Source organism: Electrophorus electricus, chromosome 2, assembly GCF_041902795.1.
Source record: "Electrophorus electricus isolate QZ-2024a chromosome 2, ASM4190279v1, whole genome shotgun sequence".
In the NCBI taxonomy this organism is placed as follows: Eukaryota; Metazoa; Chordata; class Actinopteri; order Gymnotiformes; family Gymnotidae; genus Electrophorus; species Electrophorus electricus.
In genome coordinates this window covers 18235001-18252686 of record NC_137498.1, presented here as the reverse complement: position 1 = coordinate 18252686, position 17686 = coordinate 18235001, and the positions used below count along the sequence as shown (strand labels likewise).

At 45.2% G+C, this 17686-nt stretch overlaps 1 protein-coding gene across 15 annotated transcripts in view; it reads left to right on the top strand.

Moving 5' to 3' along the window:
• Positions 1-1236: 1236 nt before the first annotated feature.
• Positions 1237-17686, top strand: part of epha7 (eph receptor A7) — a 68336-nt gene continuing 51886 nt past the window's right edge. For 6 of the 15 annotated variants that reach the window (XR_014116521.1, XR_014116519.1, XM_027014093.3 and 3 more), the window contains exons 1-3: positions 1239-1437; positions 3125-3189; positions 4115-4784. Coding sequence is in view for 13 of the 15 variants with exons in the window: in XM_027014093.3 (XP_026869894.1) it covers positions 1344-1437; positions 3125-3189; positions 4115-4784 (829 nt within the window). In the remaining 2 variants the exon portion in view is untranslated. Of the gene's footprint in view, positions 1438-3124; positions 3190-4114; positions 4785-17686 lie in introns of all 15 variants that reach the window. The other 9 variants (XM_081695535.1, XM_027014087.3, XM_081695534.1 and 6 more) reach the window with 4 other exon arrangements.

Genomic DNA, 17686 nt, shown 5'->3' with positions numbered 1-17686 from the left:
TGAAGCACACACCAGCGCCTGTTGGTCCGTCTGTTTGTCTGTCCGTGTGTCTGTTTATGTCTGTCCGTCGGTCTGTCTGCCTGCCTGCCCGACAGCAAACGCTCAAACTACAGCTGCAGGATGTTGTCGAGTAGAGTATTATTATTTTTGTTTTGTTTTGTTTTTTTGCATATCATATGCAGTATTGCAGTATGTGCCCAGGCAGGTAACAGTGGGCGAGAATGGAGATATATATTTAGTTTAAAAAAAAACCCGACAAGGAACACAATCTGCATCGTAGCTGACGTAGAATGTTAAGGAACCGCGATGCTTGGAGAGGTGGCTAGCCTTTAATTGTGCCTCTAAATTTGCAAAATTTCTCGTGTACAGTTAAGGAGGGTATTGGTACGGAAAATGTTCATATGCGCCGAATATTGTCATAGGACTATCACGAAGTGAGCGGAGCTAAATCTCGACTAAAAGCGGGGATGCTTGAAAGTGTACGCAGTATGCTCTCATCTGAACCACTTCTTTGCTCTCATACTGTGCATATGAAATCTGAAAACAATTTGTGTCCAGACATGTTCCTTATTAAGCTAATTATGGAAACATTGTTGTTTTCATGAACGTAGTATTAGTCCACAGCTACTGAGGGATATTCAGCGAACATACACACCCTTGTGATGCAGGCCTTGTTGGAGTCTTAAACCTTAGCCATTGTTAGGGCGTGCTTAAATTGCTTTGCCAAACGTCCAACCATGTCTATACACGAGGTTTCAATGTTCTTAAGACACCTTTTAACAGTACCAAACATTTATGTTTATGGAGTCATATGAGAAGTTGTTTTTCTTTCTTCGGCGTTTTCTGACGTCGTGTAGTACAATGAACTCGTGAATGTCTGATGTGAGGTATAATTATAAGATTATATAGTTATAATATATCAATAATATAAATATAAAATAAAATAATAATATAAAAAGCGCATTTTCACCGTGGTCAATCTTATCCTCCGCCTGATCAAATAAATACATAAATAATTAAAATTCTTATTTCCCCCAAAAAGTTTTTGATTCAAGCGTATTCTAGGCCTCGGTGAAAGTCTAAAATAAGAGACCGCCTTTGCTACGAAATGATTCGTCGACGGCACCGTACGGAGTCGTTTTCGCGCGCCTGAGGTGGGCTTGGTCAGTGTCAGTCTAGTTGAGTGGCACGGTGTATGGTCCTGTCCCCGCCCCGCAGCTGCCGATGCTATTTGAGTGAGAGACGGCTATTTTATTCACTCAGAGCTGGTACTGGAGCGTCGTCAATGGGAAGGGAACGCTGCGGTGGATAAGCGCACACTTTCGCTAACTTCCAGCTGCATCATGGTTTGCACCTCGGTTCCCTGTTTGTGGACTATATTTTGCCTTCGTTTATGTTTTTATGCGAACACTGGAATAGCACAGAACACAAGAGAAGGTAAGTGATAAAGTTTCCTACAGAGTCCTGCGATCGTCGCATCCTGAAAGCGGAATGCGCTGTATATAGAAATAATGAGCATAACAAAAGCGTAAAGTCACAGCGTCGACGAGAAATTACAGGGATATACACGACGCGATTTCCATGCGGTCTCAGGTGATACCGAGCTGGATACAATATTGCATCGCGGAGTAGCTCCTTTCAGCGCAGAGCGTGTGGCAATACACCACTGCACTCTTGTCAGGTCCTGTCTCATATACGAGAACAATACGAATAAGCTTCGACTCCCAAGTATATTTCAAGTTGCAACATGCTAAATTTGTCTGCTTCTCATGGATGCGTTTAATTATTTAGTTATTTCTTTCCATAATCAGACTTGACTGCTAATACCGGCTCTCTCTTCCTAGAATGTGTTACTGTCGCACAAGACAACTAAACGACATGATAACCGGCTTGTTCCTGGTTGACGCTAAATTGTTTAGATAATGTTGGTTGTCAGTCTACCGAGGGCGGTCTGTGACGTCTAGACAGCCCAGTGCAAATATACGAAAAATGTGTATCAAACTTCGAAAGATTAGCTTGATACAATCCAGCAAGCGCCGCACAGCATAAATACTGCAACAGAATACTGCTCTGACAAATGCATGGCATAAGGCTACGTCGATGTATTTTTTTTTCCACTTATGGCGAAGATGACCTTCAGTGAAACGGGGCCATTGAGGGATTTTCGTGGACAAAATCCCCCGCAATCGCACATTAATCGACTTTAAGTATTTTTTTTCCCCCTCAAGTTGTCGTGGCGCGAATAAAGGGCTTCAGAACTGGCGCTCTGTTCATTCCATATCTGCACCGCGTTGTTTTTTGTAACGTTGTTCATCGCACAGGATGAATGTAGATATTATGTATCCAAAAACGCGTTAAATAAATAAAGTATGCACCATAATTTTATTAAAGAGCTCTTCGTTCACAATCGTACGAAATGAGCGTCCGATTTCGACTCCGACCCTGGTAGGCGGGCATACTGCGCTCACTTTATCCTGTGTATTTTAATTACATATTCAGTGAACAGTCTAACACGCAATACAGAGGTCAGTCCCAGTTGCTTGTCTGTAACCTGGCTTCTGTCCACAGAGAGATATTCCCAGGCGACTGCCAGTGCATTATGTAGCATAATTTACACACTCGAATACAGGTGCCAATTTCAAATATGAAATAACCTTTCATAAAGTAATCCAGATGGCCGTTTAACTTTTAATTTTTAGTAAGAATACAGTAAAGGCAAAAAATAAAAAATAAAAAATCAAGACTGCAGGCCATTTGCTCAGATCTACTTTTGCGTGCGTGTATCCGACAGAGTCGCCTAGTGCCGGCGGTGGTCGCACTAGAGCTTCTTCAATGCGACTCACTAAAACTAGGATCCCAAACAACACACGTTACACACTCAGTCAAACACGATTTTTTAACCTTGGGCTTTTAACACAGGAACAGGTGCCAAGAGATGGTCTCTGTACAATCGATGCTTTCTGTCAGGGACGCTAATTGGGGAGCATACCAGCCACTAGCTCTTGAAAATGGGTCAGAGTCTCCGAAGTGCCGCGCATATCACCTCCGCTGGTGTTTTCCGACGCTTCGGCGCAATAAGAAATGCGTTAATTTAACGGTACATTTCTTTATCTCTCATCGGCAGTTATCCTTCTGGATTCAAAGGCGCAGCAGACAGAATTGGAATGGATAGCGTCTCCTCCGAGCGGGGTAAGATTTAATAACTTTTTTTTTTCTAAAATCATTGTGCGATATGGGATATTCGTGATTTAATTTTCAACTACTCCATCATATGCCATAGGACAGCCTATATTCATAAGTGTAACCGTTTCTTGTTGATGTGGAAACTGCGGGCTTCCTTCATGTTTTATTACCATAACCTATTTCGTTAGACGCCACTCTGACGGCGATGAGTGCAGGTCTATCCAGAATAGCTTGTATTTTGTTAAACTTAGGGCTCATCAGGTCCCTTCAGGCGATTGTTCTCCATGTTATAGTATAGGCTTCGCCTGCCCAGTTTTATGACTACGGGGATGAGACTAGTTGAGAGTAGTGTTCACCATCCATAGTCTAGGTCCGTAGGCCTGTATCTTTTCTTCAGATTAGTTGCTTCATGTTTAGTAATTCTGTTTTTTAATTTTTTTTAATTATTTTTTTATTTTAATTTTCAACATAAATGAAAAATAAACTTATAATTAATTGTTTTCCAAATATGCACATTCAACAATGTATTTATTTAATTTCTATTTTTGACCAAGCTTTGCTTAGGTGAGCCAGTGAATATTAAACAAGTTCTTAAACCAGTTATGTTTTTTTTTTTTCATTTTTAAAGTATTTCTCCCAGTTCTTGATCTTTTTTTTTTTCTAGTAACAAGAGTTAGTTAAGATAGTCCTGTCTTGCATCAAAGCCAAACTTTTTGATTTTATATTATTGACCTGGTACAAGTCAATATGTTTATCTTTATGTGTTTATCTACATATACACAAGATTGTATTTCGCACTGCATGGACATTGTTGAAATTTCATCAGTAAGGCCAAAATAGGGAAAATATTTGTGATTATTAATGTACAAGATCTATTTATTTATTTATTTATTTGTTTGTTTACTAACTTATTTATCATGGGCTCTTTCAGTGGGAAGAGATCAGTGGGCTGGATGAGAACTTCACACCGATCCGCACGTACCAAGTGTGCCAGGTGATGGAGCCCAATCAGAACAACTGGCTTCGGACTAACTGGATAGAAAAGGGTGATGCGCAGAGGATTTTTGTGGAGCTGAAATTCACCCTGCGGGACTGCAACAGCCTGCCTGGTGTGGTGGGCACGTGCAAAGAGACGTTCAACCTGTACTACCAGGAGACGGACGCCGAGGTGGGCAGGAATATACGCGAGAGCCAATATGTGAAAATAGACACGATCGCGGCGGATGAGAGCTTCACGCAAGGCGACCTTGGAGAGCGCAAGATGAAGTTGAACACGGAGGTACGCATCATCGGGCCACTCTCGCGCCGGGGCTTCTACTTGGCCTTCCAGGATGTCGGGGCCTGCATCGCCCTGGTCTCCGTCAAAGTCTACTACAAGAAGTGCTGGTCGATCATCGAGAATCTGGCCACGTTCCCGGACACAGTGACGGGTTCTGAGTTCTCCTCGCTGGTGGAGGTGGAGGGCATGTGCGTTGCCGATGCTGAGGAGGAGGCCGACAACTCTCCCAAGATGCACTGCAGTGCGGAGGGCGAGTGGCTGGTGCCCATTGGGAAATGTATCTGCAGGGCTGGATTTCATCAAAAGGGTGATACCTGTGAACGTGAGTATCTTCTCAACAGCTTTCCCAGTAACCAGGGTTCTGTTTCATGGAGGCAATGTCTCTGCTAGGAAGATGTTGTATTACACACTCAATGATTAACCTCATGTGTGCTTGTGGGTGGATGACTGGACAATAGTGTAATTATTAAGTTATTATTATGCCATTATGTAAATCATTTAGGGGTCCATTTGGCAAGAAAATTACTGTTGTAATTGTTGGCTTGTCTTTGTCTAGACATAAGATTTGTGATCTTATTGTGAAATAATTCTGATTAATTTTGGGAATTATTCCAGTTACAATACAATTCTTGTTAAAAATACAAAAGGACCAAACAATAAAAATAAGCCTGAGAGAGAGAGGCTATGAAATTTATATTTGACAGGAATAATAATGATGGATTAAATCTGGAAGCAGATATCCTTGGCATAATAATGGGGAATCCAGTTAATTGTTTGATTAACAAGCTCTTAATTTATAGTGTTGGTTGTGTTGATATTTGGATTAAGTGATAACTTGCACTTGAGTCTGGCTCTCTGCTCTTCAGCAAATCTGTCCCCCCCCCACTCCTTCTATGTGGCATTGGGCCAGGTCAATCACTGAAAAAAAATATTAAGGTCTGGAGAAAGTCCAGCCAGTTCCTCCGTAGTTCTTGGGCCGTCTGAAATGACCCTGATGGAGAAGGAAAACAAACAGCAGACACACAGCAGGCCTGCGACCAGGTTCAGTGACAGTGGCGACCGAGTTTGTTTATGAGAGGGCCCTCTGAGGGAACGCAATCGCACTCGGCCCCCGAGGTACACTAGTTCCACCACGACCCCCCCTTTTGGACTGGGTGGGGCACATTGCCCGCTGTCAGAACCGAAGCACTTAGGGTCGACCACCGAGTGCAGCCGGAAGACGAGAATCAGCGAGGGTCCAGAGGGGACTGCTTAGTCTCAGTCTGCTTAAGTGGCTTCGCTTCGCCCGCCGAACCCTTTCATGTGCAAATTGAGCCAACACACCTTGGGCCCCTTGCTGGCTTATCGACTGCACCAAGCAGTAATGTTTCATCAGGAAATCGGCGGATGGCTCATATAGCTTTTTGCGCTGTACACACACAGCCAGGTCTCTGTCATTAAGTTAGCGTATGAAGAGTGCTTCACAATGCAATTATATGATGAAAAGCAGAAACGGCTGTCTCCTCTGCAGTGTTGAACTGTGTTGAGGGGTTATTTTTGAGCTGAAAGCCAGAGTTAGAGAGAGCAAGTTCAGCACTGAGGGTGCTCCTTTGTAATTTGGGTTGTTTGGCACACATTCAGAGAATAATGGGAGGTGTTTTTGTGTCGTGCCTTTTTATAAAAGCTGTCTGGAACTTTTTGTAATTTACTTACATAGAGCAAATAACACAGTTTTGAGGCAACTGCTGGAGAACATAAGTCAAATATCTAAACTGTCTAAAATAAGTGTCCCTAGGACCAGGACTTTTGTTACCTTATCTTGATAACTGCAAAAACCAATAAACTCCTGTTCAATTCACTAATGTGCTGCTTGGCATTAAACAGACGATAAAAGAAGAAATAACCCCAAATAATATAGTCCCAGGGGCTTCCTGTGAAGCTAAGATAGCCAACAGCACCCAGGGCCTGGGGTGAGAAAGAGCATAGTGCAGGTGAGGTGGGTTGTTGTGCAGGGTGGGATATGGCATGACACAAGTCACATCGTTTTGGTGCATTTGGCTGCGCTCCTGGTTCAGGAGCATCCATGGCAATGCTGGCGCATTTAATCTAAATCAAAGGAACAGCAAAAGTGCTGTGTCAGCGCCCCAGCCCCTAGGCCTTCTCCTGGTATTAAATTGCCCCGCGTGGTGTTTACCCCCCCACACACACACATGAACACACATTGAGGAGAACGGTGCTGAAGTGTATTGCGGGAGTGCGGTGCTGAGAGGAACAGGCGCGTGTTTTTAATATGGAGGGCTGGTTGGCCGCTGAGAATACACCTTGTGTATTGTAGCGCTCTCCCTCTCTCTCCGTTTCTCTCTCTTCCTTGCTCTCTGTCCCTCCCTCTCCCTCTCTTTCGTCTTTCTCTGACTTCAGTTGTCCCGGGAGGACTCTGTGGCCCTGATGCTTTCTAGAGCGTGGTTTTCTCACACTCTCTTAGACTGTTACATTTTAATGTCTGCAATGTGTGGGGAAAATATCTATCTATCTATCTATCTATCTATCTATCTATCTATCTATCTATCTATCTGTCTGTCTGTCTGTCTGTCTGTCTGTCTGTCTGTCTGTCTGTCTGTCTGTCTATATCTATATCTATCTATCTATCTATCTATCTATCTATCTATCTATCTATCTATCTATCTATCTATCTGTCTGTCTGTCTGTCTGTCTGTCTGTCTGTCTGTCTGTCTGTCTGTCTGTCTGTCTGTCTGTCTGTCTGTCTATATCTATCTATCTATCTATCTATCTATCTATCTATCTATCTATCTATCTATCTATCTGTCTGTCTGTCTGTCTGTCTGTCTGTCTGTCTGTCTGTCTGTCTGTCTGTCTGTCTGTCTGTCTGTCTATCTATCTATCTATCTATCTATCTATATATATATATATTAATTAATTTTTTTTTTTCTACTTCTCCTTTTGCATTTTTTTGTTTTTCTGACACACACAGTGTAAAGGAGTTGGTCTGTGGGAAGGCTGTAGGTGAGCTGACCTGTCAGTCATGCTATTTGAGACGGGCCCTTTGTGTGCAGTAGGCCTCCTCCTGATATGTGTGTTGTGATCTTCTCATTCATCACCCGAGCTGGTGGGTGGGGGTGTAGGTGTTGGTGGTGGTGGCTGTCTGTCTTTCATTTTTCTTTCTTTCTCTCTCTGTCTCTGTCTCTCTCTGTCTCTAGCTTTCATTATCTCTTCATGTGGTACTTCAGGCAGTCTTCAGGGGTGCCTTTCAGTGTGTCCATGCCTGTCCCCCTGCTGGGACCCTCAGTGTTAGTGGCGTTGAAAAGGAGTAATGTGGAGTGTTTGGCGGCCCTGCCCAAGGTTTATTTGCATAGAGCCGTGTGCTGCTGCTAAAAAAAAAAAAGAAAGGAAAAAATTGCAGTCCTTCATATGCAAGGTCCTGTTTGCCAGTGTCCATGCTGAGGGAATGGACACTGCATTCCTCAGTCAGAGTGAAAAGGACCTTATAGGCGGACATTGCGGTCTTTGTTTGCTCAGGACCTACCCGTTTTTTTGGGGGGCGGGGGGGGGGGGGGGGTGGTGGTGGATTTTTTTTTTTTTTTTTGGAGCAATTCTTGGAATGTATGTTGCTTAGTTTTAACATGTTTAATTGCATTTTGACTATATAGGATGGGCGGGTAGAGCTACCAGCCCATCCGCTCCTACTCTGTTTGTGAGAAAGTGAAAGGGTTTAGAAAAAAAGAAGCAGTGTCTTCACTGTTTGTGTGGGGAGAGAGGGCAGCCCCCATTTCCCCGTGCGCATGGCATTCGCTAACACGCTAACGAGCAATTTAGCATCACGCGGCTAGCACCCGACAAACACCACTGCCATCCATCTCAGCCCTGTCAGGGGAGCTGGACAGGAGTTAGTCAGAGCCTGATGGATGGCCCACAAATGGGGGGTGGAGGCTGCTTACGACGTGGCACAGGGCACGGGACACAGCCCCAGCTGTAGCGGCGGTGGAGGTGCGCTAGCATGCGGCCCCACGGACGGACCTCTCTGCATGTCAAATGCTGTCACCAGGACTTGAGGGATCGGGGGGGTGTGGAGGGGAAGCTGCTGGTGCTGGCCCTCTGACACTCGGCTGATTGATCAGGTGTGAAGGTGGCGGCTGAAAGCAGACGTCCGCTGGAAGCCGCCTAAGTGATCTCAATTATTCAAACGGATGCGGAGTTCCTGGGGGAGGGGTGGATGCGGCGGGGCTGAAGGGGCCAGATTCAGTGTTTGATGGATGAGGGCCCGTCTTTCCACAGCCCGGGGTGATTTTTCCTCCCTGGGCAGGTTCGACCGGGCTGGTGGAGCCATGTGACTTGAGCTGCTCTTCCCAAGTGGCTGGCGTCCGGACAGTCTGGACTCGGCTCAGCTCTCCGGATGGGACCAGCCGGCGTGCATGTGAGGGATGGTGAGCCATCATTCCTCGAAAGCACAGCTTGCTTTCAACTTTCAAAATGTGGTGGACTAGCGCGACTTGAATGCAAGGACAACAACACTTGGAAGTTATACCTGGTCATTTGGGAATTCTAAGAAAACCTTGTCATGAATTTAAATAGTTTGATCCCAAATTTAGAAGCTTTTTTTTTTTTTTTCAGAAATACATTTTGCTTTACCTCAAGAGGCAAAAAGGAGCACAAATTAGTGTTTTTTTCTCCCTTTCTGTTGAATCTGTGTTTGCCCCGCCACTAGTCTTCCTGGCCTCTGTCTCTGTGGGTGTAAAGGGAGAAAAGTGTGAGGTTATGTAATAAGTTATTGATTTTGCTCTTAGCGGGAGATTGAGGTGCTGAGCCCAGCACTCTGCTGTTGTCCCTGAGGACGGCCATCCTGACAACAGGACCCTCCCCGCCACTCAGCCGGAGCTAAGGCCTTCAGCCTGTTCACATATCACTTTCACCGGGCTGCCTCAGGTTAAAGCTGCAATAAAGCCACCCTGGGTTAAAGCTGGGCTAAGCACATGTGCACATTTGTGTGCACTGCATGCACGCTTAAGTGAACACACATACGCAGGCATACACACAGAATGCATGCTTAAATGGGCATGCACAAGCAAAACACATAGAGCTTATGTGGGGATACAGACTTAAATGGACACACACACACACACACACACACACACACAAACACACACTCATCTCAAAACAAGTCTGCACCGGCCTGGCTGATTGCCTCTCTGATGGACAGACAGCAAGCAATTACAAAAGAGACAGGTGGATGTGTGTGTGCGAAGACATGAGTGTATATAGGTGAGAGTGTTACCATTAAAAGAGGGTAAAAGAGCAAGCTCACTGACGTGTGTGTGTGTGTGTGCACGTGAGAAAAGTTTAGACAGCGTGCGAATGGTTGTGTAAAAGCCAGTGTGTCAAGTTTTAGGGGAAAAACGGATTTCAGGCTTTTGCGTGTGTTTCATTGTTTGTGTGCATATAAGGATGTGTGAGCGCGCTTGTGAGCATGTGTGTGCGTATGCACGTGTGTGTGTGTGTGTGTGTGTGTGTGTGTGTGTGTGTGTGGAGGATCGATGGAGATGTCAGGATTGGTTAGTGTTGCTGGGGGGGCTCCATACGGAGGGGGCACTGGGCAGGGTGTCTTTGTTTTGGACGGGAAGGGGCCAGGGGCGTGATTCCTCAGGCAGGACAGGGGTCAGCTGAGCAGCTCATCCATCTTCCAGGCCGCTGGCGACCTGTCAGGCACCCTGTCAGGCATCCTGCACATGTTCCTGAGAGGAGCAGGCAGTCCTGCTTTGTCCGAGGCCCGTTTGGCCGTAGCCATGTGTGAAGGAAGTTAATATTCGCTGACCTGGCGCATAGCTAGCGAGAGACCCTGGTGACGGGCACGAAATCACTGCACCGCCTGCAGGAACACCAAAGGCCTACCTCTTCTCATGAGGGCCCCAGGGTCCTCATCTGTCCGCTGATAGCTGTCTGTCCGCATGTCCATTCTCATTGGGGACCCAGAACAGGCCCTGTTTACTCCACTGTCACATAAAGAAGACAATGGCCTACAGGCTTTTCAGGAACTAAAAACATTTTTTTGGGGGGTGTCATTTTTTTCTGAACCCACATTCTTGGATATTTTTTGTGGGGTCCAGTTTAGTCTAGCAGAATCACAAAGTATACAACTGAACCAAAGTCTTTCTCTCACTAATCGAAAGGGCATATTTGTCTTAATTTTCAGCAAAAAAAACTTTATTCATTATTTTTTTATTAAAAATACTGGCCCCAGTCCCACCCTCTCTGTGATTAAGAGGCCCCATCGTTCGCTCCCTCTGTTTAATGTATGTCAGGGATAAGATACAGGAACAGTGATGTTCCTGCTAAAGCATTCCATCAGCAAAGCTCTCCGTGAAGGGAGAAACATGTTCCTATTTTCTACCTTCGATGGAAATGTCCTAAATGACCCAGACTAGTTAATTTATTTATTATTATTTATTTAGTGTGTTGATGTTTATGGAATAGAGATTTACTTTCAGAAGCATTTTAGTTTAGTAAATTTAAATAAACAAGGGACTCACTGATTTTATTAAGTTAAAAAATAACAACTGAAGACAAAAACAATTTACTCTTAAATTATTTGTCTTTTGGCATGTGAATATACAAATATTTAGTGTGTATTGAACTAGTATCTTTTGAAGTATTATTATTTATTAGCTAGTATGAAAGAACTTAACTTTGTTCTCCCAAATGAGCTGAAATCTGAAGTGTTTATAAAAGCAAGAATGAGCTAAAACATCAAGGAGAAAGCATTTGTTTGTAACTGCAATTTTTTAGTTCAGTGCAGTTCTTGAGAAACTGCCAGTGCCACCCTTAATAGCATGATGTTTTTGTTTACAAAGAAACATTTATTTTTCATTATCAGAGGTCAGCAAGTATATTTGTGAGAGTAGCTCGCCAGATCCATCATTAAAAAGAAGGGTTTGTTTGTTATAGTTTTCCAGAATCACACTAAATGCAAAGAGTCTGAATAGATGAGAATAAACACCACATATGCACCCTCCAACCCCCCAACAAAAAACACACAAACACCCCCACTACACACACACACACACACACTTACTATTACAGGAATATTATCAGCTATTTCCAGAACCACTGACTGTCATTCTAGTACCTACTGATTCTATATCGAAGTATAAAATAAATAGATAAATCCTGGCAGTAATGTCTTCCTTGCCTGCAATCCTGTTTGTTGTAATTCCAGCATAATTTGGAGTCCACAAATAGCCCTAAAGTCGTCTCAGGTCCCCACCCTAAACAAAAAAGGGGCAGCTCTTCTGGCAAGTTGATTTTTGTTATCTATACATGCGCGAATTAGCATTTGTTTACACTACAGCACTGACAGGAACTGAGGATTGGATTCAGTGGCTGATCGATTGGCCTCCAGACCCCGTGCAGGGAGAGGGCAGTGGAATGTGTGTGTGTGTGTGTGTGTGTGTGTGTGTGTGTGTGTGTGTGTGTGAATGTGTGTATATTTTATCTCTAACTTGCTGATGCTGCTTGGTTATAGAGCTGATTGGTTGTGGTCATAGTGGATCTTAGTGGGCTAAAGCTTTGCCCATATCTCCCTTTTTATGTGCTAAATAACTGATTTCCCTTTCTCATTTAATACTTCCCTCTCTCTCTCTCTAGCTGTATCAACAACAGTTTTACTTCCCTTCTAGCCTTTATCTTATAATGCAAACACACACACATACACCCCCTCACACATGGACTCCATCCTGAATGTTAAAAGCAACTCAGGCAGGGTGATTCTGTCCATCGGGCAGAGGAATTAATTCGGAAAGCTTGGATGAGGACAAGGGAATTAAGTGGAGACGTTCGGGAAGGAACCGATGAGATTCTTCTCTGCATCTACACTCGTCCCGTGGGTTCAGCTGCAGCAAAGCGGAGCCTGTAATTTATATACAGGATAACTGATTTAATGCTACAGCATTCTTTGTTTTTCATTTGCAAATATGCATGCAACAAATCAGCTGCTCTCCCAAGGGTGGAAAATTACAGGTGCTTGAGGCAATGCTTATTTGTCTATTTCACAATCACCAGTGCACTCAATAGCATATATAGCTTCAGAAAAAAGGGCTCTTCCCATAAATTTCCAGTTGCTCCCAAACCTCAGCAGGACCCATACAGATGGGTTCATCCCTCCAAAGCACCACGGCTCCACAAAGTCCCCTTATCGGTCCCCCTTTTAATGCTGCTAGCATTATGTTTATGCGGTTTATTTTCTGCACTTTATTTTTATGACATAATTTGACCTGACAAACATCTGGCAGGCACATGGAGGGCCACCCGGATGTTCAGTCTGTTCTAAAGCATCTGCAGTGGTGGATTTGTGTCGTGTTGTATTTAGCCCATAATCAAATCTCCCCACGGCCGACACGTGAGAAAAGGGGAGCGAGGTCCATGGGCCTGGCTCCGGTCGGCACAGACGCAGCTGTTGGGAACCGACGGGAGCCAGCGGGAATGGCGCAAATCCTCGGACGTCAAGCCAAGGTATTGTTTTACGATCGGCCCTGGCGACGATAGGCCCTGGCGACTGACGGATGGCTTGGATGCTGTCCTCCATGGCTGGGGCATTGATCGTGGCTTGTCTGGGTATCAGGAGCTGCCTTCTTGAGCACACTCCCGCATTGAGACTTTGTCAGCTGCCACATATTTAATTTACATAGCATTAGCCAGTCTGTGCTGCTATGTATTTCATTCAGCAGGGTTTTTATTAAGAGCTAAAAAGCTGTTGGTAGGCCTTTGGAATGTAGGATCCTGTACACTTTGATCTGCTTTAGGCCTACTCTCTCTCTCTCTCTCTCTCTCTCTCTCTCTCTCTCTCTTTCTCACATACATATTTCTGTCTCTCTCTATCTCTTTCCCTTCATCTCTGGATTTTCAGGTTTGGGGGGCCTTCCTGTCAATGTGTCCTTGCACACACTGTAAGAGAATGCTAATCTTCTCTTTGTTTCTCAGCGAAAGCTACTTATCTCTCCGTTGGCATAGGTAGAAGCCATGAATGGGATGCTTGTCCGCGTGTGGGGATCACCCCGTTAATCCCACTCCCTCCCGCCGGCTAACGTGCCATGTTCTGGAAAAATCAGCCTGAACACAATCCTTCTTTTAACCATTTAATCTGCCATTTTCACTGTCCCACCTTTCTGCCTGTTCCCCTCCATGTAACTGTTTGCTCTCGGTACCCAAAGGCCCGTTGTTCTGAGGTGCTTGGAGGTGCCAGCCATGGCAGAAACTGGATCCTTGCCCCACTGTGCGGCTTCCTCGCAGGCCTCGGGTGACTCCCACCCGCCATTTCCTGGAGCCAGGCAGGCCCTGCCCTTCTGGAAAGGCCAGATTAAAATGTCTGGAGGGAACGTTGCTCAGTGTGACTGACTATAAGGAGCTTGGCTTTTTACTTTTTCTTCCCCTCAAGTGCAAGCCCTTTTGTCATTTTTCACAGGTCGAGGTTGTCAAAGCGCATGTGTTGCTAATCCATTACACACAGGTCAAGTCTAGGTGTGCTGTCAAAATTTGTGATGGATATTTTAAGGGGCATTTTTAATTGCAGGTTGATGTTAATTTCCCTGTGTATCTTGGCAACACTAAAATCAAGGCAAATGTTTTTTTAGAGTCCTTCGTCTTGCATGATTGGGTGATAGAAGTTCAAAGGTCAAAGAACTGGCCTGCAGCTGAAGGGGTCGCGGTTAATAATGTCTTAACCCCAATGTGCCCAAGGGAAAGTGTCCTTGCAATTCAGTTAATGCATGTCACTTTGGGCAAAAGCAGAAAAAAAGGAAAATTGTTGTTCATTTATTTGGTTCACCCTCAAAAAAAGAATAAGAAATGCAACGCAATTAAATGTCGTAGCATATTTTGGCGGCAGTGAGCGACAATGAGAGGATGGAGGTCTTTTGCTGGAGAATGTTAGAGGAGGGAATATGGATGTCCATGAAATAAGAAAATAAACCCTGTTCTTTATCACGCTTGACCTGCTCCAGCTTTCCCCTTCACTTCGTCGGACCGGGGCCGCACGTCTCACTATCTCCCTTCCTTTCTTCTCTTCGCTCCCACTGTGTCTTTATCGCTTTAATAGCACGCTATCATCATGCCGTTCCAGCTGCCTGGCATTCTTTCTTCAGTTGTGCTGAGGTGAATTTCAAATGGAAGGGTGTGGGTTTGGACGGGGGAAGGTTAGAGCCTTAGCGCAGTAGCGTCAACAGTGTCCTGACTCTACGCAGCCGTTGGAGGTTCATCTTTGGCACGCCGGTACCATCACCGACTCTGTCTGATTGGCTGTTACCACAGCATGCAGCATTGGTTGTGCAGAATGAGCTACCGATTTGCCAACTTCCACGCCACGCCAAGCCGACGAACCGGAGGTTATGGGGAACTTGATATCATCTTCCCACTGAAGAGATTTCCTCTCGGAATTGATTGTAGATTGCAGCCACCCTGGTTCCAAGTAATGTGCAAGAAGCATCTCTTGGATAACATGTTAGGGTTGATGAGGGGAAAATAAAAGACTCATCTCTGCGACTTCTGCACACTGAAAGGGAGGCATTGTTGGCTAAAGGCAGTGTTTGCTGGAAGACACCTGAACAGAATAATCTGTCAATCAGTGTGAGATTATCTGAGGGAAGAAAACAACAGACGAGGTGCCAGACTGTCACATCAGGACATTAAAAATAATTATCATCTGTTATGGCCACAGGAAACGATAAGTCAATCTGTCATAAACTGGCACCACCAGCTGGGAGGCTCATCCATCCTCTTCCCTTTTTTTTAATCATCGGCCCCCTTTCTCCCTTCTCGGATTGCCAGTCATGTTTGGACGCAGCTCAAAAATGTTTAGAAAACCGAGAAAAGAACAAAAAACAAAACAAAACCCCAAAGCTATATTTTAACCCAACTCGGGTCTTCATTCTTCTTGCCTGAGCACCTGCAGGAGATGGTGTTTCTTTGTCTGAGAAGGCCCAGCGTGTGGAGGCATTTGCAAGGCTAAGAGAAAGGTCTCCTTCCTTGACAAGGATTGTGAAGCTGTACGGCAGAGGCTATGAATGAATCTAGACTGAGGGGACGGTTTTATGTCCATGACTCGAGCAACGGAGGGCAGATTACAGCTGCTGGCTTTTGCTGCTTGCCTCCGATCCCTGAGAAGGCCTGTCAGGCCCCTGCCGACTTGTGTTTCCTTGCTTTGTTTAGCCTCTGCGTCTTCTGAGAGCTTACTAATTGCCTCATGCCGTAAACGGGGGCCGATGGTTGTCCGCTCACTGCACCCTGTCTCACCACCCATTACCTCGTCACCATTAGCTCATCCTCGCCTGCACTGCCCGCGCCTCTTGGCTAGTCCTAGTTTTCCTGCCCACCGGGAAAGTCACTATATCATGTTAGCCAATGGACGGTTAAGTGGTGGGTGTTGTTCTACTGTCGGAGCATTTTATACTGCCTTGTTCTCAAGTTGTTGTGTGTCATGTTCTCAAGGGAATATCCTGGCATGCCAGGTCATATGATGCTAATACTGACATGTTAGCACACATTTCCGTCAACATGAAAATGATGCATACAGGTAAAATTTGCCAAGCTTTGCCTCCATTCCCCCTGCAGAAATAAAACCATTAGGAGAAGTCATGTTAAGCTGTCACTCCTCTTAGGGGCAGGCTGGCATGTTAGCATAAATGGCTATGCTTGCTTTGAGCTTTGCTAGCCAATGGCTGCCATGTCATTCTGGCCTGACTTGGCTGTGTTGGTGCATGTCACTCTGAGGGAACCTGGACGAGTGGAGAGATGACCAACGCCTCTCAGGCTGGTGAGCACATCAGTGCGGACTTCAATTTTAGGCCTAATTTGCTGTGACTTGCCTGAGTAAACATCTCAGGGATCAACACACCACAGGCTAGAAGCCAGAGGGTCAGCAGGTCAAGGGCCCTCCTGCTTTGGTGATTTGCGAAAGCGCTAATCTTAGCATGTTAGTGAGATAGCCCGCTGGAAGACTCTGGCCAGCTCTTAAGCCCCTGGCTCACGTTGGATCTGACTTTCATACAGGAGCTCAGGCACTAACCCACACTCTGGCTTACCAGCAAGTGTAATGGTTTCGTCTTTTATTTTTGTTCATAGACACCCCCACCCCACAGCAACACCAACAATCGCCATCTGGCCCTCCAAATAAAGCCTTGCATGTTAATAAGTGTTCTCTGTCACATTATCAAACCAAGATTCACAGATGTTTAGTCATCAGATGCACATTTAGTATTGGATTTACTTGTTCATTGCCTCTATTGAATCATCAAAAAACAAAAAACAAAACTGTAAGCCTATATGATTGGTCTAATGCTGAAAAATGAGTGAAAATAAGCTCAAAGCACTCATGACCACTGCAGGCCATGTTTCTTGCCCCCAGATCCCTCAGCCTGAGCTACAGCGCCTGCTTTCAATTACCAGTCCTCACAGGTAGAGGGATATCAGAGATAAAATCACATCTCTCTTTCTCCTCTGGCGGCCTGAGAGTGGTTCTATTCGGAGTGGCCGTGCCGTGCCGGGCCGCTGAGGTAAATAGGCCCTGACAGGGCTTTCATGTAGTTGAAATGGGGATCTCCCCCCCCCCCCCCCCATCATCATCAGATCTCCCCCATTCTCAACCCCGAGGTGTTAAAAAGAGGAGGCCAGAAAAAAAATACTTGTCACAGGGGAAAAAAATTTCCGCTCTGTTAAAAAGGAAAAAAAAACAAAACAGCGGAACGGAACCAAGATCTTAAAAGGAGGGCAGTCTCCAGACCGAAAACCGATAGCGAGGTGTCCCCAGTAATAAACTAGTTGCATGGCAGGACTGTTTGCCGTGGGCTCACGCGCATGATTTTGGACTTTAAACAGAATCATGCGGGGTTGCATTCCCTTTTCGGCCTAAAGAGGAATTTACACAAACAGCTGGTGTTCGCGGATTAGCCCTGTTTAGTCGCCAGCATCCAAACCCAGGCCCAGAATAGCACTTTGTTTCTGCCAAAGCTACCACACAGAGGAAATCAACCCTAGAACATCCCAGGCAAGGTCCCGCTCACAGGGTCCGGGTTAGCATTAAGAAATCCTTCAAACACAAAACTGATGCTACCCTAAAATGTACACATCCGCTGTAATAATGGCAAGATTTGATATTATTCAGTGATTAAATTACAAGGAGTTGTAGAGAATCGTGAAAGGTACTGGGGACTAAATGTGTGGTGTCACTCGTCACTAGTTTTCATGTTA